This window comes from Strix uralensis, chromosome 17 (assembly GCF_047716275.1).
Source record: "Strix uralensis isolate ZFMK-TIS-50842 chromosome 17, bStrUra1, whole genome shotgun sequence".
Taxonomy (NCBI): domain Eukaryota; kingdom Metazoa; phylum Chordata; class Aves; order Strigiformes; family Strigidae; genus Strix; species Strix uralensis.
The window spans coordinates 5181743-5207115 of NC_133988.1; the positions used below are offsets into that span (position 1 = coordinate 5181743).

Genomic DNA, 25373 nt, shown 5'->3' on the forward strand with positions numbered 1-25373 from the left:
AAGTCCACGGGGGAGAGGACAAACCCGTGGGCACCCAGTCAGCTCATGCGATGTGGCAGCCACCGCCACACCCTTTCCTGTTTGCCTTGTGCCCACAGGCAGCCCTGCCAGCTACTGCTGCCCGGAGTAAGGAGAAAGGTGGAAGGCTTGCTTTCCAAGATGCAGATAACCCCTAGCACCCTGCATTACTTGGCAACGGAGAGGTGGCGAGCAGCTCTGGCATTGTGTCTCCCATGCGCCAAGTCAGATGCTCTCAAATGGGACACTGAGCTCGGAACTGCTCTCCGTAGCTGTGTCTCAGCCTCATCTCCTGTAAAAGGTAATATTTACTTATGTAAAAAGGTATCAGGCATAGTTTGCATGGGTGTTCCAAGTTAAAAATTGTCAGTCAGGGCAAACAGATCTTTGGGGTGAACTACAGGAAAGCAAAGTGCGTACGCTGCATTATTACAATTCTTTTCAGAACAAAGAGTGTGACCTGGTGCTCCTCTTGGCAGCTGAACGCCCGGTTCAGCGAGTTTGAAAAAGTGCTGCGGTGTTTTAGAGTTCAGCCCTCCTTTAGATAAAACCTATTCTGTTTCCTTTCCCTTGGTAATGTGTTTATAGTATGTCAGTGAGTCAATAAGCTGTGCATTTGAGGAATGCACCTCACAACTGTTAAGGTGAGCTTTAGCGTGGCTCTGCTGGAGGCGATGAGACTAATTAGTTCTTCCTAGGTGACTTAGAGTTGCAGAAATGTGCTAAATGAGAGATTTAGCCTAAAATATCAATGGGAGGCATTTTCATATGGAGTGGGATCCTGGTTTTTAATGATTTCCTGCATGTGAATGTCACTGCAGGACCCTGTATTTTAGCCCTTAATTTTGTAGCAGCGTCTAGTCAGGAGCAGAACCTGCACCCAGCAGATACGCGGCACTCCTAATGGATTTGGATGTTTGTTCTAGGAAAGCTGCTGTTTTCTGGCATGGAGCAGCTGCTTCACCTGCGTGCATGTGAGATCACAGTACCGTGGTGGTGCTTTGTTGAGAGTATAGAGGAACAAGGAATTAATTTATGTATTTAAAAAAAAAAAATAATGGAGAGTGGTGTGTAGTAACTGCAAGGTCCTGCTCCGCGCCTGCTGAGCAGCAGCACCGCTGTGTGTCTGTGCCCTGCCATACAGATGTTTCATGGCGGATGGGGTCATCCTGGTGGCAGAAAGGGAGAACACGGCGCTCTGGAGGTCCAGGCAAAGCCCCCTTTCCCCCCCATAAGCCCCTTGAAGAGCAAAGCCTGGCAGAGCAAACCTTAAGCGAGCACGGTTTAAACTGTGGCCGACGCTGCCGGCGGGGCTGGGACTCGAACCCTCTGTCCCTCTGCTGTCCCCGCCCCAAGGGCCCCCCCTTTAGGTGCCCGCCGCGTTCGCCGGGCGGAGGCGCTCTGGCAGTGCGGCGGTTGCCCGGAAGCGGAAGGGGCGACGCGGGTCCTGGCGCCGTTGCCGAGCGCCGGGCGGAGGCGCGGGCCCGCGGCGGCTGCGTCCCGTCGCTATGAGCGCGGCCGGGTTGGTGTCTGCCACGCCGCCGGCCCCTGCTCCGCCTGGGGCGCCTGCCACCGCCATGCCCCCCGGCCCCGAGTACTACGAGGAGGAGGAGCTGGAGAGCGCGGAGGAGGAGGACGGCGAGCGGAGCGCTCGGGCCCGCGACTCCGATGAGGGTTGGTAGCGTGGCGGGCTGGGCCGGAGCGGGGTGGAGAGGGGCCGGGGCGGGGGCTTTGGTGCTCTGGGGTGGTGTGAGAGAGTGGGGACTGGGGCAGGGCGAAGAAGCAGGGGCTCGGGGTGGGCGGGCATTCCCCTTGGTGGCGGGTTGAAGAAGAGGACTGCTCCGGACATGAGTGTTGAGGAGATGGAGGAGAGTGTTTGGGGAAGAAAAGCTTGGGTTGGGCTTAGTGGAGAAGTGGTCTGGAACAGAAAGAAAACGCAAAGAAAACAAAAGCCTGTTAGAGTGCTGGGGCTCCCTGGAAGACGGGAAGAGCGAAGCAGATGGCGAGGTAGAAGTGAAGTGGTTTCCCAGGTGAAGAAGGGTCAGTGAGAGAGGGAGGAGCACTGAGGAGGTGGGATTGAGTGTATGGGACAACAGGGTAAAAGTAGTGGAGAAATCCAGTGTATTAATGTGGTGTGAAGAGGGAGGGAGACAGTTAAGGGAGAAGAAAGTGTGGTCAGAAGTAAGGGAGTGCAAGAGGATATTAGAGGAAAGAGGGGGTTTGTAGAAGAACCAGGAAAGCAGTGGAGGAGAGGGAGTGGAAGTAAAACCCAGAGTATCCTGGGGTGTAGGATGCATACAATAATACATGAGTGAGATGAAGAATGACCTTTCGACAGTGCCTTTTGCTCTGTCAGCCAGAATCCTCCATCACGTTCAGTACGTTCAGGAATGAGGTGCCAGAGCCAAACCAGTAGATCCTTATGAAGGGTGACAGCGTACTGGTCAGTGGGGGACTCTCCGTGGCTGCATATGAGTAAACTGAGTATGGAAGTCCTTTCTGGTGACCTAGGCATCTAAGTATTTTTCTAAAACTTTTTGTTTTATCTTCGGTGTATTGAATTTTGTCTTAATACCTGTAAGCTTAAACAGTTTGTTCATAGTTTAAGAAAAATCTCAGAAAGATTTGATTGAAAGGACTGATGCCCCTGTCCATATGTAGGGAATGTAGCTGTAGTTAAGGCTTTACAGCTGTACCCTGCCTACCACAGCTCGGGCCCAGAGACACTGACCTCTCCTTGGGGAGGAAAGGTAATTAATTCTTGTCTACCTGTGTGTTATAAATAGGAGCTTGAAAAGGCATAGCAGAAAACTAGCAGTCCCATACTGTTTTAATTTGTTTCTAGTTTATATTATCTGTTCATAAAATTGGGGCTATCTTTACGGTAGTGCTGGTCTCTGTTATGTATAAATGTTGAAGTACTTCTGTGTGATGTGTAGCTGAGAAGTCAAGCTCAGATCACAGCAAGTAGCTTTGTTATCTTTAGTGAGACTTTTGTGGTAAACCCTAACAGCCATACTGCTTTTGTTCAGGTCAGGGTGCAGAACCAGTTACAGCTGTTTCAGTCATTATCTTCCACGTATCAGGGGCAAAACTATAGCAAGAAGTCTGTGAAACGTTTTTCAGAGTCTTTAGACTGTTTCTGTCTCACCTTTTATGTGTAAGCATTGCTGTAGGACCTGATGTCTTAACCTGGGAAGAAATTGCCAGACTGTCTTAAGTTGAAGTTGTTTAGACTTGATGTAAGCTTAGTTGCAAAACTACCAGAGGATTTACATAGGTTAACTTGCAGTTACAGGAAAGACGTGGGTTGGTTCATTTCGCTTCTGAATTCAGCTCTCCAAAGGCCTATCTGGTTGTGTATTTGAAGTTAAACTATCTGAGGTTTGGGGATTTTTGTTTGTTTCTTTGCTTCTAAATAACTACTTCGGGGTTTTTAAAAATACTTAGTTTTAACAAGTCATTCTTTACCTCATTTAGACACTGAGGATGCCAGTGAAACTGACCTGGCAAAGCACGAGGAAGAGGACTTTGTAGAAATGAAAGAACAGTAAGTAACCCATTCTAATCAAAAGTAAGGTAATGATCTGCTTATTCGTTTTTTTCCCTTTTTTGCATAAAACTTTGCAATGTTTTGGGCTGAGATTGGAGTTTCTAAGTGCCTAGCCCAATGTAATAAGTCCATATACTTGTATTTCTTAGTTACTTTCTCTGTTCTGTATGTATTAAAACAACTAAGTGCTACTACTGTTTCGGACAAAGAAATAGGTGCGAGTTTCTGGGAGCAGCTGAGTTTTGCTGCAAATGAATCCTGCTACAGACAGATCCTTTAAATAAAGGATCTATTTTATGTAAGTCAAGCAAAAAGCAAGATGCCTATTAAAATCCCTTAAACAATAGAATGCTAGTCCTGTCCAAGAAGACGGGCTGTCTGGAGACTTGAAATAATTTCCCTTGATGTTTAGGTTTATTTGCAGTATTTTGTGTTCTTGCTTACTGGCAGAGGTCTGTTTTTATACTGGTCAGGAGGACTTGGCTTGTGGTAAAGGAAATGCAAGTTTGCAGTAGCACCAGGAATAGACTTTGGGGTTTTTTTAATAATGTCAAAATCTATGTGAGGAAATGCCTTCTCTTTAGAAGTAGGGAACTAATACACAAATATTAAGGCTTGACAGAGTGATTATGTTGTGAAGTGTTTTGGCATCGGTAAATTTAAATGTCATTTTAGATTTCAACATTTAAAAAAAAAAATCCTCTTTTACCCCGAACTGTTCCCAAAGTAATTGGTTTGGGTGCATTTTGAAACCAATGGGGTGGCAGGGGTTTTAGACAGAGTGATAACCTTTCATTTGAATAATATTCTTTTAGTTGTCATTTATTTGTTTCCTAAAGTTCTTCTGAGAAGTGTTTAATTCCATATAAACATGTTGTAACCTAAGCAGATGGTGAAATAAGCTATGTATGCTTGTTTTTCAAAATAAAGTTGCATGCTCTCTATCTTTGCAGGATGTATCAGGATAAACTGGCATCTCTTAAGAGGCAATTACAACAATTGCAGGAAGGTAAGCTTTGAAGGGGGTAGCTTGTTTTTTCCTGAGCAACGTTCAGCACTTTCCAAAGGTCATAGAAGGATGAGGGATTTGAAAGATGTAAGCAGCATCCTTCACTGCATGTTGGCTCTCAGTCATGCTGCTGAGTGAAAAATGTCAGCCACTTCCATCCTTTTTCCCTCTAAACACTTGTAGTTAAGCCTCTGTGTATTAAAGCATTTCTTAAAAGTAGTAGGCCACTTTCTGAAAAACCAGGGAATGTGCTTATCAAAATAAGCAAACTAGAACTGTAGTTTTCTGATTTCAGATACTAGTATTTGTGTTTCAAGTGGTGTATGGCTCCATAATACTTAGAAAAAAAAATTCTAGTCGGAATCTACAATTTATTTCAACTAGGTACTCTTCAGGAATATCAGAAAAGAATGAAGAAGTTGGACCAGCAGTACAAAGAAAGGATACGAAATGCAGGTAAGCTGAATTTCTTTCTGAGATGCTGCATACAATTTAAATTCATGGTTTCTATAACACCTGAAGAAAAATAATGGTAATTCTGCCCTTTAAAGAAAAGGAACTTGCTGGAGTAAGGGGTTCTTCTGCTTCCAAGGGTATAGTGTAGGTTTTTTTGAGAGTGCACAAAACATCATGGGATCTATCTTGATTTTTTTTTTTTCTCCTTCATCAACATTGTTTGCTGACTGTTTACCAAACACCAATAAACAGTTTTAGTCTTCATTTGTGTGAAACAGCTCAAGGAAAAAAAAAAATCATTTTTATCTGACACCATGCCTAACATACAGCCTCCCGCTTTGGCCTCTTGTTTTGTGCAACTTGTCTGAAACCTTCAGGTGCACTATTTCTTTCAGTTTACAGGAATGGAAAGTTAGGACTACGTGCCTTCCCAAAGATCTGTTTTGTGCCCTGGAACAATCAGTACAGAGAGTTTGCTGCTGAAACTGTTACTCTGTATAACTGTGACACCGGATGGGCTGCCTGTACTTTGTATTCCGCTCTGTTTCAGGAGCGAAGGCCCAAATTAATTTTTTTAAAGTGCCTAAGTCTCAGCCCTTCTGGGGAGCCTTTATTGTGTTACTGCAGAGAAATGGCTTGGAAATCAGATCTGTTTGCTTGCCCTCCCTCTTTCTTGTTTGTTCTCTTTCCAGTAGGTTCTTATCTTGGATACTGAAGCCAGGCCTTTTATAGAAGCTATTATGCGGAAATAGGAAATGTAGCTGTCCTTCCTTTAGAAAAGTTGGATGAATCCTATAATTCCTGGGCTGTTACTCTGGGAAATATGACAGAGAGGCAGTGGCAGTTGTATGATGGCTAACGTACTCCAACCTTTGAATAGTGTAAATTGTGTCTTTCTAAAAGCGCTCAGGAGGGTAAAGGATTTGCTTGAGGAAATTAAGTGAGTTGAACTACTTCGTGTTAACAGGAATCTGTCTTCTGAGATGAATTTCACATACACTAGAGCTGTATTCTAGCAATATTTGGCTGTTTTGATAAAACTAAGACTAACTGCAAACTTGTATTTCTGGCAAAGACCAATGCTGCAGCAACATATTTCTTCCACAGGAGGGCAGATGGTGATAACTTTCAATTTTATGATAAAAGAGTTCCAGCTGTCTAGTACTACAGGAAGAATGATCTTTTACGTTTATCCTTCCTATTTTGAGGTTTTAGGTGGGTTTGTTTGGGTTTTTGGTGTTGGTTTTTTTCGTTTTTTTAGAATTCAGAGATATTAAAGCAAGAGTTTAGATTTACTTGTATTTGATTACCGTTTTTTTTAATTTTTTTTTTAAAAAAGGCACAGTAGTACAGTGCTGCTACTATAGTCCTCTCCAAAACATATTTGAAGCCTGAGATCTTTGCAGAAGTTTACTATTTCAGATATTGCCAAAGCTTAATAGGCTGGTGAAATATGGTGACGAGGACTGATCAGGTGCCTTAGTTTGCTTTTCTTGCCACTATCTTGAGTAAAAACTTTTTGGGCATTATGTCCTCCAGGAAACACAAGAAGGGTTCCATCCTACTTAATTTCAAGTTGTTAGGAATTGTGCAAAAATCAGTAGCAGGATTATTTTACACCCATAAATCCATTTCTCTCATCCATAGGTCTGACTTGAACTAGTCATAGCCATGTGTTAGAACTTAACCTTCAGTGATACATAACAATTTCCTTGCTTGTGTTCTCAGGTGTAAACAGCTTGAGATCAGACACATGGGAGTTGAGTAGATGAATCTTCAACAGCTGCAGAATTATTTCTGAACCAGTCATTGCTGAAATTCATGAAGTTGGATTAAACTGTGAATTTTTGCCAGCCATCCATTCAGCCACATGTTTCAAGTTTATATCTAGTATTAATTGACTGTAATTAAACTGGAAGAAGGATGGACTACATGCTTAGTAATGCTGGGTGTAGTAGCTAAACTGAATAACATTGCTGTGTAAGCTTTGCAAATCTGCTTGACAATCTGTAGAAAACTTCAATTAGCAATGTGTTTTTGTGGAATTTCTCATAGTTCCTTTATTTTCAGTGCAAAACTGCAAAGTGAGTAGAGGTTGGAAGAGTACATACACTATTTGGTTCACTGCCTCTCTTGGCTGCAATATTCAATGACTTAAAATGTAAGGGAAGTGATTTTGTGCATCTTTGAAGATAATAAATTGTCTTTCTTGTCTTTCAGAGCTGTTCCTCCAGCTGGAAGTAAGTACACTTACTTTATCAAAGTATATGTTAACTAGATAGAAAAAGTATAAACCTCCTGTTTCATCAACTAGTACTTGTGCTTGTTTTCCCAGAAGGCTTAAAGAAATCTTCCTCTAGCTAGTGTTGTTACACTTGAGGTGTAGTACAGCCAAGTAACTTCTGGACTTTGTCACTAGAATTAAAAGAAATATTTGCTCTTGGGCTGTTGTCTGCTGGCTGTGGATTTGGCTTGTTTAAAAAGGTTGTTTAAGGTGATAAATGATTGTGCTGTTTGTAAATCTGAAGAGCTCTCTGCTAGAGACTTGATCTTGCTAGAGACTTGATGCTACATTAAAATGCATTGGGTTTTTTTAAATTTATTCTTTTGCCAATATAGTACTGCTTATTTAGTAATTTTTAGATGTTTTTCTGTTGATTATGAATATTGATAATCTCTAGAACTAGCTACAGTTTTGAACTGCAAAGCTAATCAGTACAGCAGTTTTAAGAAGCTGTTTTGATCTCATTAACTTGAGTCATTGGTTCCTTAATTAACCTTTTTGTTCTTTTGGTTTGCATTAGACGGATCAGGTGGAAAAAAATTACGTCAAGGAAAAGAAGGCAGCAGCAAAGGAGTTTGAAGATAAGAAAATTGAGCTTAAGGAAAATTTGATTGCAGAGTTGGAAGAGAAAAAGAAGATGATTGAGAATGAAAAGCTTACCATGGAATTAACAGGAGGTGAGGACAACAGAGGCATTCATCTGATCCACTCTGCTGTTGCTTAGGGAAAAAAAAAAAGGTAGCAATGCTGGTTTATACAGAGAGATAGTATGAAGGCTGTAAAGCTTTCCAAATGCCAATAGATGTAGAACACAAATTGGTGGTCTTTTAATGGAGAAAGCAGTTCATAATAAAATTCAGTGACCTGAATTATTAGCAGGTGAATCAAAATAGTGCCAGTGAAGCAGCAAAGTGGATAGGCTTGCTTGGATGCAGGGAAAGGGGCTGCTTTAGTTGATGTGATCTGGCAATGAAACTACTGAGATATGCCACAATATTGACCTAACTGGAGGTGCCAGGCTGTAAACTGTCCTCTTTTCTCCAGTAATAAGTGGTCAAGAAGTTGAAGAAAGGCAAACAATCAACGTTGAAATAAGCTACTTAAAGCCAGAAGGATATTTGCGAGCTACACTTGTGTCCAGACTCTGGAAAATGGACATTAAATGAACGGATTTCTTTCATGAGACCAGTTGGTAACCTTGGTGCCTTGGCGGTGCTTTTTGCAGTAGTTGACACAGTGGAGCTAAGTAGAGGGGTAATTAACCTTCACAAATTGTGTTGCTGTTTATTGAACCAAAAGTCTGATTTGATTCTCTTTTTAAGAGCAACTCCTTCACTTCATGGTCAGATTATGTTGGCTGTGTTGCTGAGGCCTGTCCATGGGTTAGACCTTTTGTATCTTTCTTGCATAGTATCTACAGAAGTTATGTAAGCTAATAATTTGTTTTCAGTAGTGAGAATTAGAACCTGTGTGGACATATTCAGGAGTGCTCTTGACTTTGTACAAATGTTAGGGCTCATCTGGTCTGGAAAACAGCTTGAGCTATGCTGTTTCCCTGATCTTTTTCTCTTTTTAAATTATGAAGTCTAGTCTGATCTTACAAACTGTGCCTTAACCTTAACTTTCCTATTGTTTTCCTATGTCTGTGTCTGTTCACTACTAAATTGAGATACAGTACTAATCTTGTAAGCAGATTTTTATTAGTGGATCCAGATCTGACTAGATCTTACCGTTGGAAATCTGCATACCAGTGTTCTAGGAATCTGAAGGAGTCCAAATTCTCTGTCAGCGAGACAGCTGTTAACATCAGGGTGTGGATTTGCAGAGTTAAAGGGAGACTGAGGAGGGGTAAAAAGTATTTAGTAATCTGATTTGGGGACCAGATTAATCCTCTTCAGGGAAATGTGTCCCCCCCATTGTTGTGTGTCCTGAAGAGATGAGCGGTTTGATCAAGTACAGCTGTAGGGAAAGGCGTGTAAGTAACTGTGGAGAAGAGATCTGTTCTGTGTGTGTTAGCCCTCCCTTATCTCCTTCCTTCCAGACTAGCAGAAGTGCAATGTGATTTCTTTAAAAGTAACAGATTTTTGTTGGGAACATGTGCTGGAGGCTAAGAAATAAGAATACTGAAACGGATGTGGACTCAACGGTTTTTAAAACGTATCAAGTGTGCAAGGATGCAAGTTAGCAACCTGATGGATAGGCTTGTCTGTGAGTGTTGGGAGCACTGCAGTTTCATTAAGTTGCAATAGTTGCCTCCTGTTCTGGAGCACTGTGTAGTGTGATTATTAACTATTAAGCCTCATGCAAGATTGTGTTTCAGGTTCAATCTGTTGGTGCTTTAGCAGCCCTTCAAAATTTCCTTTATAAAGTTTTCATTAATCTGTCGAGAATCTTCAAATGCTTAACAGTGAATGTAAGATGCTCAAACTGGTTTTTTTTTTTAAAAAAAAACTTGTTTGGTACTGACTTTCAGTTGACTTGTCACAGTTTTAGGATACAGGATGCTAAGATAAAGAGAAGAAAATTGATATCTCTGCCTTATTCACATTTTAAGCAATATAGATAACAGCTCTGTGGCAACTCATTTGAAACTAATTTTTAAAAAAGAGAAAAAGCCTCAACTTGGCTGCATATCGCCTTAAGTGCTTCAGACCCCTCTTCTGTGGCTCTTGTAAATTGGTCTTAACAAATGGTAAGAATGGCTTAATTCAGCACAGTAAGTTACATTTTCAGAGTGTGCAGGGCTATTAATGTTCAGTGTTTTTCAAATTCAGCTTTGAATCCTAGAGATAAGCTTGCCTTTCGCATACACATAAAGCATCCTTTGCTGGGTTGGCACTTTGTTGTGTTTTTTTTTTTAAAGCTTTTCTCATAATATTTGTTCCCTTGATGTGCAGCATGGTTATCCTTGTTCACCCTTGAGATAAGGGGAAAAGCAATTCGGTGTATTTTGAACATGCATAGCTGCTCAAGGTTTTAGCATCTAGAGGGAGCCAAAGAGGCTTCATAGACTGAAGTGCTACCTAGGATGTGATTCAGGTGTACTTAAAGATGAGCAAATAATTCTCGGCACATAGAGAGGTGAGATGATGTGTTTAGCATTTAAGATGTGGTCTCTTGGTTGCCAGTTCAAGATATCTTCATAAATTAAGGAGTCATTTGTGAGAGTTTAAGTAGCTTGGTTAAGACTACCTGTAGACACTTGGACAAACTAATTTCAGATAATTGCTTGGTGATGAGACTTTTGTTTCAGTTTTTAACAGATTTTTTCATACTTTTTATATGCTACAATTTATTTCCTGTCAACTGCTGCTCTGCATGTTATTAATTAGGTTCATTTCACTAATCATAATTTGAAACATTTTTAGATAATCTGCATTTAAATACTATTTATGTTTAAAATTATTCCAGCAGACTTGTATCAGACTTGAATGCAGTAATTATCTCTATTTTTTTTGACAAAGCTGTTTTTCCAGCTTGAAGACAAGAAAAAGAGCATTTGTAGCTGATATTTTATGTGCTATTAACTATCCAAGTTTTGTTAGCAAAGAACTCCATGAACTTTGCCGTTTAAATGGTCTGTTCAAAAGCAGATAGCATTAGCATTAAATAAATTTGCCCTGAATCCTTGTAGCATCCTTGTGCTTGTTATCTGTACCTGAAGCAGCTGTAAAATGCCCCCAAACCAACTGTGCCACTTCCAGCCAAGGAAAGCCATAACCATGGCATTGCAGCGCTGTTACTGAACACTGACCTAGCATGAAAGAGAACTTGTATTCACTGTCAGCAGTTCCAGCTTGCATGCTGTAAGCTATCACCAAAAAAAAATCCAATTTTCTGTATGAAAGAGGAAAGATTATTTTCCTTGTGTAGAAAGCTGCTGCTTCTTATTCCTTTCCCCCTGGTCTTATCAGCTCTCCAACTTCATTACAGATTCAATGGAAGTGAAGCCTATTATGACAAGGAAACTGAGGCGACGACCAAATGATCCAGTTCCTATCCCAGACAAGAGGAGGAAACCTGCCCCTGATATCCTTTTACAGAGTCATTGGAGGGCTATTTGAAGCCAGCATGCTACCTGCATTTATGTTGTATTGTGCAGGAAGGAAAATGAAATGAGGTGCTAGGATCAGATTTTAATCTCAGAAATACTGAAGCACAATTTGTCATGTATAATGTGTGATAAACTAATATAACACAACTAGTCTTTGGAGATCCCTCGGTATCCTAACTTAAACTTCACAGTGTTGTGAGATGACTTATTTGATTTTTGTTTTTGTCGGTGAGAATAGTTTGAATTCTTCAGGCAATTTTTTTCACAAAGGAAAAACTTCAAAAGAACATTATATATAAATGCTGAGGTAATTGATTCCATAGATAGTAAAAGGCTTTTTATATGAGACAAGGCTTTTCTCATTTCAACTTGTGACAAAACATTTGCCAGAAAGATCATATTTGTCATATCAAACTAGTTTTTCCATTTCTGATAAAGGCTTCAGATCTCTAATCTAGAGAGATGCATAGCAAAAGCAAGGAGTGCTAGTTTTGTTCTTTGAATAAAAAAAAATATGAAAATCCATTTTGTTTTTATATATCAAGAGAGAGAAAAACATGTATATGTAATCCTTCTCTTCTGCTTTGTTGCATGTTTCTTTTAATTAAAATGTTCTCTGGCTTCTGGAAATGTTTTTAGCTCCTCTGTGATGATAGACACTTTTTCTATTTGTATATTGAATTCACCTGGAAAGGAAGGCAATGATATTTGCTTTGCAGAGGCTTATTATTAGATTCCAAACTTGTATGGCTTAAATCAGATTAAAAAAACTTATCTTACGACTTCTGAATGACTCACATTTTCTGAAGGCAATATCAAACATTGAACTTCTAGAGTTCATGTGGGATGGTCACAGGCATCTCCAGTTTTAATTAACCTCTTTCTGGTTGGAGATTCAGTTTACTCTTTCAGGAAAAAAAAAAATATTTATTAGTGCCTCTATCTCATCCAAAAGAAATGAGTTTCATAGTGAACATGACCTGCTAATTGAACATGATACAGCAGCCACAGTATGAAACTCTTATCTGCCTTTCCCCACTGGGGAGGGGATTAAAGTCCATCTGAACCAAAATCCTTAAAATGCAGCCTAGCAATTGTTAACTTTAGTTTTATACTTTGAATACTTTTGACTTAGCAGCTGTTTTGAAGAAACACTGTAGCTTAAAGCTGGAGAAAGGGTCCACTGCTTTGGGTATTGTTTTCTTTCTGTGTACTTAGGTGTTTCTTGTGTGGAAGTGACAGGAGCAGTAGAAGAGGGAAGTAGAAAGGTTGTGAAACTACACAAAATGACAGTGGAGATCTAACAAGCCTATAATACACGAACTTCTGTGTTCTGAGATTTTGGGTTTGTTTTCAGGTGCATGGTAGGCTCTTATTTATCCTCATCCACACAAGGATGTGTTTTGTGCCTCTGGCTTTATTTTCTGATTCTTTTTTGAGGTTTTTTTGGTGGGGCTTTCCCCTCTTCTCCTTATCTCTCTATTCCTGCTTACTGAGTTGCAAAATGAGTTTCTTTTTCTAGATTTGGGTGGGATTCAGCTTCATTGTACAAAATCTGAAGTGAGTCTGTTTCAGCTTCCAGATTGTTCTGTACAGCAATGCAGGATGAAAACCACTGAAAACGCTAGTGCTTGATGCCTCTCTGAAGTAAATGTCAATGCACTAAAGGTTTTTCATTGATGGTTGTGTCTGAATAAGTTAAAATGATTTTGCACTCTATTTGCTGCTAAATATGAGGCTCTGCAGAGATGGACTTGTATTAATTTGTGATGAAAAAAGCTCAAGTGTGACACTTATTAAAATCTTACGCAACTTTGCAGAAACCTCTTGACTTACATTTAGTCAAGTGAAATGTCATTGACCTTTTAATTTTTAGCTTTGCTTGTCAAGAGCTTATGGGTACCTTAATTCTGGATACCTCAGCTAAATTATTTGTTGACTGATGAGCAAATAATGGAGGACCTGAGAACGCTGAATAAGGTAGGGATTATTTCTTGATTTGTATTTCTTTGTTTTAAAGAGAAAGCTAATGCTTTCCCCTGAAGAGAACTGAGCTCTCTAATGCTCCTTTCTGAGATGTGGGACTATTTCATCCCAGTAGGCTTTCTGAAGTAACAATAAAAGATTTAGCAAAAGGTATCTCCTCCCTGTTATTTTTAATAGGTTTAAATAACCTAACTGAAATAACTGTCATCTAAAAATGTTACCTTTTGTCTAAACCAAGTGAGGAGCTATCTTAAGGATTTTCTTCCACATGGCTGAACAGATGTTAAAATGTTTGTCTGTGAGATCACAGGCTGCCTTAGTGTGGGGTGGTTTTTTATTTTTTTTTTTCTTGCTCCCCATCAATACTTCAAACTGGATAGGGTGCAGTGTGTATGTTTATAGTCTTTCTAGGTGTGATTAACCTATTGCTTTCTCGCTAAACACTTCAAGGCTTGCCTAATTTCTTGTAATAGAGACTGCTCATTAAGGCATTTGAGGATGGTAGTGTAGCCTGTTTTTTGTTCCCGCTGTTGAGATGTCTTGAATGATTTATCTCCTGTATTTGTGTACCCTGAGAAATGTTGGTTTGTATTCAAAAATATAGTCTGTTAGGTGGGTTTGGTTTTGAGTTGTTTCAGTGGATTATCTAAATGCTCTGAAGTTCAGTCTGTAGATCTTTTGTATGATGACACTCACTATCTATACCTTTGGCTGTTTATAGCATGCCGTTCTGGTTACGTGTTATGCCACTTAACAGTACATTCAAAAAAAGAAGCATTTAGAGTGTGGAAAGTAAGACTATCTGAAATTATTACTGCAGACCTCTGGCTCATGTCAGACCTCTAATGCTTTTTTGCTCTTTCCATTTAGCTTAAATCACCCAAGAGACCAGGTGAGTTAACAGTTGCATTGGAACTTGTTCACAGTCATGCTGTTTTGAACAGAGAATTATACTGTAGACTGTTTCACTATATAATTGCCAACTGTGTAATGTGACTGTAGAATTGTTTTGACTGTGTAATTGCTGTTCTTTGTGTAGCTACTGTGGTGAATGGGTGCTGTCTCTTCATATGTTCTGAAGTTGGTCAGGGATGGGAAGGGGGGCATATGCATCTTTGGTGGCTGAAACATTTGGGCAGCGGACAATCTAACTATGTAAAGGTTTTTCCATTATATTCAGATGCATCTGGGCAGCTTGCCTGCTTGTCAGGTAGATGGAGGGATCGAGAACTTAGGGTTTTATGCCTTCGGCTCTCTAGATGTGTCTACACTTTATTTCAAGACAAGAGTGGTACGAACTTGTCTAAGTAATTCTGACCCTATTTAACTATTTTAGATTAGAATTAAAATCAAGGACATATTGTCTATCACCTACCTATCAACGTTTTTTCAGATAAATGTTGTATTTCAGTGAATATTATCATTTGTATATTCAAGGCAGGGATTGAATTGTTCATCCCAATAGAGAATATTTTTCGGATGGAAATTTGAGTTTGTAGCTTTCTGTGCTCATTATTTCTGCTTAATATGACCTTACTAATTGCAGTTTTGCAGTCAGGTGTGCCACTGTGTGGTGGACACATGCTGGTCTTTAAATACAGTCTCTCTCCTCTCCTCAGCCTCTCCCTCCTCTCCCGAACACCTCCCAGCCACACCAGCAGAGTCTCCAGCACAGCGGTTTGAAGCCCGGATAGAAGATGGAAAACTCTACTATGATAAGAGATGGTAAGTCCTGGTAAATTTCTGGTTTAATCAGTCTGTGTGTAGTGAGGAGTCAAAGACTGCAGAGAGAAATTGCTTTGATAAAAAAATTTGAGGACAAAATGTTTTTGGGCAGAGGTTGGCCACTTCCTCCAAGGGCTAATCATTGTGACTGTTCTGTAAATCAGAAATGATAAAGGAGTGTTTAGACATACTTTCAGGAGTAACTACTGGCTCAAATAAAAGGAGTCTTAAATCTTCTCCTTGGAGTCAGTGGCACACACTGTGACACTTGGGAAACATTTTTGTCAAACCTAATGTTAGGTGAGAGAGCCACCAGCAGACGCAGTGTGATGTAGCCGTGAAGCCGGTCAGCTGGGGTGCAGATACTCTGTGATTGTGGGTGTGGTGGTGTCCGTGGTATTCACAGTCCTGGTGTTTAGTTTTGTACAACTCCAGCCCATTGGTCCACAAGGTGGCAGAAGAAATGTTGTGCACCAGAGGAGCAGAATGAAAAATGTTTCCAATAACAAATCCAAATAACCTTTAAAGATCAAACCCACACGGGAGAAGCAACTTCAGAATTACTGATTGGATTTAGCTCTGTTAAATTTTATGGGCATATAGCTGTGCAAGCCTCACAAAACGCAGGGAAAATATTAAATTTTGCAGAGAAATCTTAGTAGGTCTTAAACTTAATCCGCGAGACATGCAAAACTGGATAATCAAGGGGGCAATCTAGTCCTCCTTGAGCAGAAAGCAATTTGCAAGTCGTATGCTTATTTGTAGCCTACTTTGGTGTTCTGGTTGCTCAAAATAACAAGTGATGAGGTTTTAATTTTATCAAGGCAAATGATAGGCTTGAAGCTTGTTTTCTACACAACAGCCATCTTGTACAGTTGGTCAGTTTTTCCTTCTGCTAGTCTTCTGACAGTGAAGTTTCATCGAGGGTTCAATATATGCAGCTCTGATAAAAGCTGCTGCCTGGAGCTTAAACTTCTGTGAAGTGTAAAGCAGAAATGAAGTGAACAGGCTACCTGTCATTTCACAAATTCATGAAGTTCTTTTTTTTGCTTTCGTATTTTTTGTATAGAGTGATTATCCTCTGGGATATATTTGGATGAATAAACTGTTCTTCAGAATGTTTAAGCATGTGGAGTACTGTAAAGTGTTGCATAAGTAAAAAAAAAAAAAAAGTGAAGTTCCCAAGCTTCCACCAAATTTAAACCTGGGAGAGCTTCCATGAGCCCAGATGAATCTCTCAAAAGCACAAGCTCTCTCTAAAAGGTATCCAGTTGGGACATAAAACACTAACAGATATTTTTATCTTGCTGAATTCAATTGTCATGGGGGTCTCACTGTCAGGATTTCCAGCTGTTGCCTTTCCCGTCTTCCTTGTTCTTATGCTGTTTTAAGATAAGTATTTTACATTTTTTTGGCTGTAATAATCCTGCTTAGATTTTTTTGATTGATAGTAATAGTACTTGTGCAAAGTAGCTGTTATTTTAAAATAATGAAGTAACTCTTGATAGTAGGAGGGTAATTTTTTCTAAGGTGTATTAAGGCTGTAGCTGCTGGCATGTACCAAAAATAATAAAACTGACAGCTCAGGAGTGACTACTTTCTCTGTTTCCTGACAGCAGCCATGAAGGACCATTATCTCAAAATAGTGAATGTTCAAGGCTAGTAATGGACTCCCTAAGGTCTTGCAGAGACATTTCACAAACATGTCTCCAAAGTGGAGACTTTGTATAGGGAGTTTCAGATGGATGTGGAATTAGACTTCATTTTTTTATCTTCAATCAATTTACTTCGTGCCCCCTGTAAGATCCTAAAATACAGTTCCCTGTAAAACAACCATCTTTTAGCTTTTAGCTTTGTCTGCATACAGTAATGCAGAGCGATTTCTTTCAATCTTCTGATGGAGATTAAGTTGAAAAATCTTGGCCTTTCAGCAAAATATTTTGTAGCAGAAAGTGGAATTATTTCTGCTTGCCTCACTTGTCAGTGTTATGGTGTATTTTACCTACTACAAGAGTTGTTTGGCACTTTCCTTCTCTTGAAAGACAACTTAAATTCCATTGCGCTTTTCATCTGAAGTATTTTCCTCAGTTCTACCCCTCTGTTCCCCTGTGGGTATATAAATTTGGCAAAAGTCTGAGACGTGAACACATAACAGATGTACCAGGCTACTGTGCCTTCAGCTGACTTGTCTCATGCTTGATGCTGCAGAGAGACAGCTGAGACAACTCTTCAGTAAAAAAGTGCTGAACTAACTTGTTACCTTGCCTTTTGTGTGCACAGTTAACATAGATTTACTGATGGACAGTAACTTGTGATGTGGAATCCAGGGGCTGAAGCCTGCTTCATGTGTGTCCTTAGCTTTGGGATTCACTGATAATCAAACATAGGACGAAACAGCTTTGAGTGGAAAAATTATTTCGTTATCTGTGCAGGCACAGATATCACTTGAGAGTTGTCATTTGCAGTGGTATCTTCTGCACTTGGAAGCTTGGGCACCGATTGTATCAAGATCAATTCTCCTTGCTTAAGCAGTCACAGCATGGCATGGTAGGACACTGCTGGACTGAGATTTTTATGTCTTGTCTTCATGAGGTCTGGTTTGTAGTAGCTTATAGTGTTCCTTTATATCAATTAATGGTCATCTGGGCTCAGTAAACTGAGATTTTTTGACTCAGATCATTGCTGTTATTGCATTGCCCTGGAATCCGCTGACATCCTTTCTGTTAAAATGAGGGAGAAAATAATAGTCAGGCACAAGTGTCTAAAGGTTGCAGGATTTGGGGTTTTTTTATTACTTCAGCCAGCCCATTGGTAATTAGTATGTTTGGAAAGCAGAAAGCTGACACTACCATTCTTGTTACTGGCAAGCAGTGTGAAAATTCTGAGTACATGAGCCAGTAGGAAGAGATTGTGGAATAAACTATTGGAAGACTTCCATATTTACAGTATGGTTATTGTAGAAATAACTGTAAAGATTATGCAAATCCATGCATTTTGACAAATGGCTGTCAGCCAATCAGACTGCAGGGAATTGCATGCTGAGTAGTTACTGAGGGAATCTCTGTACAGTGATTCTGCAACTTGCATTGCCCATTTGAGTCTGAAGCACATCATGATTAGGGTAAAGGTGGAAATATAGTTATGCTTTTATAACTATAAAGCATTTTGTTGCTCTCTTGATTAAGATTATTTCCTTAAAAATAATCTGCTTCAGTATAAGTAGTTCTGGCCATGGAACTTTCCTAGGCAGAATAAGCAGAAACCAGGGAATTTTGTCTAGCACACTTTGCAGCACTTATCAGAAACATGGTCTGTGAAGAAGGCGAGACCATGAAATCAAGCTATTCAGAGTTATGAATTTTGAAGTTTTTACTTTGTTTTATACAAAATGCACTAAGAAAAATATATAGCGTGACTAAAATGTGATCTAAAAGGGGAAGAAGATGGATACGGTTAGTCACAGCCTCCTTATGGCAGCCATAGATACAGCTTCTTAGTTACTGTTTTAGGTATTTTCACAAAATAAGACAGTATTAGAAAATTGAGGTCTCTTTAAACAATACATAGACTGCACTGATTGAGTACAGTTCACTTTTGTTGTTGCACTAGTAATTTTGTGTTGGGAAATGTGGATAACTTTTGAGTATCTGTGATTTGCTCTGTCATTTTATCAGGAATAATATGGAGTTGCCTTCTAAAATCCATCCTCTGTCTGAAATGTGAAAGGCTAGTTTGATTAACTATTGAAACATGGGCTTATTGTCAGTCAGTGTTCTCCCATCTTGTGGCTTGGTGCTCTGCCCCTCCCTCTTTCAGATGTGAAATCTGTGTTCAGTAATCTGCTTACAGAATTGGATGTGAGTTGAGAGCTTCGTGCATGCTGAAGCATTATTTAAATGCAAAATTTGTGTGTATGAGTGTGTAGAATAAGACCACCTGATATGTTGGTGAAGATGGGTAAAGTGGCGTGGAAAGAAAAAAGACAGACTCTGTATTTGCTCTGTCCAAATGCAGAATCCTAGCTTTATCAGTCTTGTTACTGTTTCTTTTCTCAGACTTCAGACAGCTAATGGTTTCATGTGTTTCCTTTTTCTTTTTTTTATTTTTGCAGGTACCACAAGAGCCAGGCTATTTACCTGGAGTCTAAAGAGAACACTAAGATCAGCTGTGTGATCAGTTCTGTGGGCGCTAATGAGGTAGTGGCTGCTTTGTTTTTCATGGGAGTGGGGAAGGAAAGCTGCGGGGCAGTGTAGGCAGGTAGATGCCTGTCTAGTAAGGACTAAGAAAAAATCAGTGTTACTTTCAGAAAAGATGTAGTTGTCATGTGTCTAAAGAAGCTGAATCCAAGATAGAATTGAGTTGAGAGATCCCTTCTTGAGATAGATCTGAGATGGGAAGAGACTTGCAGTGTTTCTAAAGAATGATCCTACATTTTGCAAGTAGCAGTTTGGCAGGCAGGAAAAATGGGGAGAACTGACATGTTGCATCTCACTGACACTGCATTCGTAAGTTCCACTTCCATTATTTCAAGAACATACATACAGTTGTTATTAATGCAAAATTTAAAAATAAATCCCATTGGGAATTCAGAAGAGGATGAGGAAAAATTTTGACACCAAATTTAGTTGTTATAAGGGGAGAAAATGATTCCTGCTAACCTGAGTACATGTGTTGTGAAATAAGCTAGCAGCATTCATCACCTACTTGGGAGATGGGGCAGGTGAGTCCATCTGTCTAAGACAATTTCCTTGTGGCTAATGATTAAGGCTTAGAGAAGCAGATGAGGAGAGGTGGGTGCCTAAGATTGATGTGAATCTTGCTGCAAAATAAGCTCAGTGTTCAAGCAGTGCATCAGTTGGGCAAAGGGAGCAGTTTATTCTTCGCTTGCAGATTCCAGACACTTCAAGAAAAGAAATGATAGACTTGAATGCACTTCTCTTCAATCAGCCAATAAAATAACTTCAATTTGTTTTGGCAGCTAAGGGAAAATATTTTATTTTCAACCAAATGAGTTGCATATGGGATATGCTTTGTATCACAACTGTTCTCCTTGCAGTAACAGTTGTTATGCTCCACGGTTGGTTATTTAGATAAAGTAGTAGTAGTATGCTAACAGATGCGTTAAAAATATAGTACTGCTAATTTGATTAAAGTTATTACTGTTAACTTGAAACATTAAAACTCAACGCTTTGGGAGCGCTTTATCTGAAACATGAAGGAAATGCAATCCATTAATTATAACTGCATGAATTCCCCTTTAAAGGGAAACAATAGGCTTTGTTTCAGTTTTGTGGTGGTTTTTTGAGAGAGGCTGGGGAGGAGGCATGGCAGTTGTTTACCCTGTAGATAGTTCATTGCAACAATATAAATCTAAGGGAGATCAATACTTTACAGAATACTGAAATGAGAAGGTGTTCTCTTAGGAGTACAACATGCACATCTCACATTTCATCACAGGTACAAAAGCATGGTTGCCAAACTATGATCTTACTGGTTTGTGCTTGAATTTAGAGGCTAGAAGGCAGACCTATATCTGAGGTCTCTAATTGTGGAGTGGAGTCAAAGGTTGATAGCATTTCTAAAGGAAGTCAAGCTATTCAAAGGAACTCTAACAAATATGGTTGCACAGTGTCTCCCCACCTGCATTTTCATTTATGCTCAACGTGAAAAGAACTAAGAAACATCAGAGATATGGCATACAGTTGCTGCCTTGTGGCTGGGGAAAGAAAGTAGTTAACAGGGTATCAGAGGCATCTCTGTTCATACGAAGGTCTAAATTTTCTTAAACTGGATTTGAATCTTGTAATTGGCTATGGGCCTCTCTGACACAGTCTGAGCTATGATGATCCTCCTTAAAAAACAAACTAAAAATATCTTCCCAGGCCCAAATTCCTTAAAATTTGGTGATGTGTTTAGATCTAAACAGAATGTATTTCTATTACTTTTGATGTGATTTCCTTGGAAACTGTGAATCAAATACGGCATTGGTGGAAATCATTGGCCCAAGTGCATGGAACCAATTCAATCATTTGCCTTTTGACAACAATAGACTTCAATACCTGCAGGAAAGTGGTGTATTTTTTTTTTTTTATTCCCATGAGTTTATTCAGCAATCTCAGTTTGTTGAAAGTTGAAAAAAGGAGGAAGCAGCTTATTTTTCTTTACAGTGTATGAATAAAAGACATTCAGAGATAAATTTGATTGTTTCTATTCACCATCTCCTTCAGTTCTTTACAATTAATAGATGTTATCTTCTGATTGCAAGGTCTAAAATATCAGTTTTAAGTTCAGAATATATCTTGATGCTTTTATTTTTCTGAACTGTGTGGCATATTTTAGTGTTAATAAGTAATTTCACTGTTGTGGTCACTTTAAAACTGAATTTTAATTTTCCTCCAAATGGAACTTAACAAAGCACTTAACTATAGCAAAACAAATATACCATTCCATCATACTGTGATAGAATGTGATCTGTACATGTTTGTTGTTCTGTACAGTTGCTCAGTTTGTAGATTTAAGAATTCTTTTGATTAGTAAAACATACCAAATTCTTGGAAATGTTACAGTGGAGAGGTGATTATCAGTGAAGGTGGATTCTATTTTATCTAGAGAAATAACTGAAGTACAAACGCAGGCAAATGTTAGATTTATTATATATTGAGGGATTCTGCTAGTAAAGTCAATTTAAAATTAAAATAATAGAGTTAAATCAATCTACTGTGCCAAGCTTGTAGCTAATATGGTATCTAAAAATAAAGCTTTGGGTAAATCGCATGCCAACGCTAACTTTATAGTCCTTTGCAGTAGGCAATATTGGATTTGTGTCCTAAACTACTCTAGTACTAAGAGCTGGATAACTCTTATTTTCCATGCATTTATTTAAATATGTTTAAATGCATTAGAATGATAAAATGCAGAGGAGTTTTGCTCAGATTTGATTTTTAAAGTACAGGTATTTGGGTCTAAACTTCTTCAAAGTGATTTTTATTTTTTAAAAATTGAGTGCCTCGATGGAAGCAATTTGTCCTTTGAAACATACTGTATATCGGCAAGTTATGTGAATTCTTCCATGCAGGTGTTTGAAAAAAGAGGCCCTTTTATCTTCAGATACAATTTATTTAATACATTGTGAGAAATGCTTCACTGAACAAAATCAGAATAAGCTTTTCATTTGACTAATAGTTACTTGTCTGGGCAAATCCCAGGATAGATAGTTTTATGATCTGTGGGTCTAGAGAGACTTATTCTTGATTAGGTAAAGCTTAATGCCAGAGTTCTGTTGCAAACTGTGGCAAAAGGAAACTTGCTTTCCCGATGATGCTTGGAAAGAGTAATTTTTCTTGATGACTGTTTTGAGCAGTAAGTTAAGGTGGTAAAGTTGGAAACCTTATTTCGTTTTCTACTCAGGTTGCAAATGCCTAATGTGGGGAGGGAGAAGGGCTTAAGTTAAATCATCTGTGCACCCTGAGTAACACAGATGTTCAGATCTGGCAGTAAGAATACCTGGACTTACTTGTCTATGCATTGCTTACTGTGGATTTTCCCTTTTTCCCCCAATATATTTCCCTGCCCCTTTCTTTTTTTTCTTTCATGCAGATCTGGGTGAGGAAGACCAGTGACAGCACAAAGATGAGAATATATCTGGGACAGCTGCAGCGAGGTGTTTTTGTGATTCGTCGACGATCAGCTGCATGACTGTATGCTCTTCCTTGGTTTTTTTTTTGTTTGTTTTTTTTTAACTGATAGACAAACCTCTAATGGGGAATGGCAGTCTGTTCGCTCATCTTAGCAGCAGAGAGCACTGTCATGACCTCTTACGAGACAGTTTGTGGCTGGCCACATAATCCCCAGTAGTCCTTAAATCTTTAGTGATACCCAAGCACTGCCCTGGACTATTTCTGGATTTTGCATCAAGCTTCTGTATGCTTTCTTTATATTTTGGGTGACTGTTTAAGAAGACTGCATCATACTTTTTTCATCGTTGTTTCATGGTGCATAGATGGGACTCATGTGTTGAAAACAACGTAACATTTATGTTTTGAGTCAGACCAATGGAAGAAGCTTTGCTTGTCAAGACCTGAGGTTATTCATTCTTTTTGGGTTTGTTTTCCTGCAAGGCTCGGGATATTGCGCAAAAGGAGATTAATCTTGCCAGCTTTCAGCTGCAGCTGAGAGATGCGTCTGTAATACCTGGTATATGACATCAGCTTTATTGGATGAACTGTTTAAGAACTGAGCACTGAGGCTTTTTTTAGGGAAGTGTGAACAGCTTAGAAACTGCTGAAAATCCAGTTGATTTTAATGTAGTTAAGTTACATGTGGTTAATCAGAAGCTTCCGTTTCTCTTCACATTAAAAAACCCTTCAACGAACAAGCAAAGAGTATATCTATTTGCTGAAGTAGTTTCCCGAAATAGGTGGATGAGTATAAACCAAAGGATTAATTAAGTGGACTTTGCAGATAGTGAGACTATATGAACTATATGTACGAGTATAACCACTCATACATGTAGGGAGACAAAAGGTAAATTTCATTTTCTTCACTGACGCTTGAAGTAACAGGTCATGCTGGAATCCTGCTGACAGAAGATACTGGACCTCTTGTATCTTCCAAAGAAGCCTGATACAGAGTAGTAAGCAGCATTGACATATTTTTACTGTATAGCTGAAACCTTCATTCCCTAAAATATCACGCTAAGGTTTCCCCTTGAAGGGTATTTTAATTAGTGGAGATAACACTGGGTGTCTGCACTTGCCCTCTGATAACATGAGTGTTGTGGTTTAAACCCAGCCAGCAGCCAAACACCGCACAGCTGCTTGCTCACCCTCTTCCCACCCTGGGGATGGGGGAGTGAATTGAAAGGCTAAAGGTAAGGAGACTCACGGGTTGAGATAAAAACAGTAATTGAAATAAAATGATAATAATGGAAAATACAGATGAGTAATACACAATACGATTGCTCGCCGCCTGCAGACTGACACCCAGTCTGTTCCCAGCTAGCAATCCCAGAGAAGATCCCAAAACCACAATCCTGGAAAGAGAGAGCAAGTTTTCTGGCCCACCCTCATCTATATACTGAGCATGATGCTGTGTGATATGGAATATTCAATTGGCCAGCTTGCTGGAATATTCCATTGGCTGTGCTCCCCTCCAGGTTCTTGTGCACCTGCGCACTAGCAGGACATGGGAAGCTGAAAAGTCCTTGATTTTTTAGCAACAGCTAAAAACATCTGTATATTATCAACATTCTTCTCATACGAAATCCCCTACTGAATCCAAAACACAGCACTAGTCTGGCTATTAAGAAGAAAACTTAACTGTATGCCAGCTGAAACCAGGACACACAAGTGAAAATGCTCAAGTGATGATAGTAATATACTCCCTTCCAAGATGTTTAAAGATCTGACTCTGGCATTCCTTTATTATTCCGAGTCTTTTGCTGATGGCTGAAGCCACTGATACCATATGTGACTGCGTTGGCATGAACTGCACAGTGCACTGGCAACGCTGTCAGAGCTCTGTCTTCTGTGCAAAAGAACTTTGTGCTCCTTTTGATTACTGGACAAAAAAGCTGTAATTTCTTCCTTTATCGATATCTGTCACTTTGAGGCGTCTTTTGGTTTTGCTTTTGAACTGCCTTCTTGTTCAGCATCAGTCTAGCCCTTCCTTCATATCTGGATAAATGGAGTATTTTAAATGATTGTTTCCATTTCTTTTACTTACTGCAGTTGGGTGGCAGTCACATCTTAATAACTGATGTATATATGTGGATCTGAAGTGGAGTGTTATGGCTGAGTTTGATGTGTTGCCTTTGTGGCTGAGACACCTATTTATACTGTTTTTAGAGTTTCAACTGGATCTGGAGCTTTGGTGAGGAAAGGAGAGGGTGTCTGTTTCCCACCCCTTGAAAATGTGCCATCTTTGCTGCAGTGTTAGTCAGGTGGAAAGCAGCAGGCTGTATTTTGTCAAGTTAACAGCATACTTAATATAACTTAGCATTCTCTGCACGTGTGACAGGTTTTTAATAAGGTGATGATGTACCAAACAGGATTTGTCACTGAGCCTTAAAACGAACATCATAGCTCTTATAATAAAAAGTGCTAAGTAAATAGCAGGATTTATTTCTTACGTATATCATTTTATCAATATATGCGTTTGTGGAAATAGCTGGAAACTTTGGTTTGATTTTGGGGAGTTATTTTGCCAACCTGCTAACAGCAGGTAATCTCTCTGCTGCTTTAATGTTACCTGTTTTGGGTTAACTTTAAAGGTATTGGTAGAAGTGAGG

The 25373-nt window shown here is 39.5% G+C and overlaps 1 protein-coding gene across 1 annotated transcript; it reads left to right on the forward strand.

The window, feature by feature from the left end:
- Positions 1-1379: 1379 nt before the first annotated feature.
- SUDS3 (SDS3 homolog, SIN3A corepressor complex component) lies at positions 1380-25199 on the forward strand. Its single transcript, XM_074887042.1, has 12 exons — positions 1380-1692; positions 3499-3568; positions 4525-4580; positions 4965-5036; positions 7257-7276; positions 7841-7997; positions 11254-11349; positions 13293-13354; positions 14231-14252; positions 14980-15085; positions 19197-19281; positions 22682-25199. The coding sequence occupies exons 1-12, from the start codon at positions 1527-1529 to the stop codon at positions 22778-22780; spliced, it is 1011 nt and encodes a 336-aa protein (XP_074743143.1). The 5' UTR covers positions 1380-1526; the 3' UTR covers positions 22781-25199.
- Positions 25200-25373: the final 174 nt, after the last annotated feature.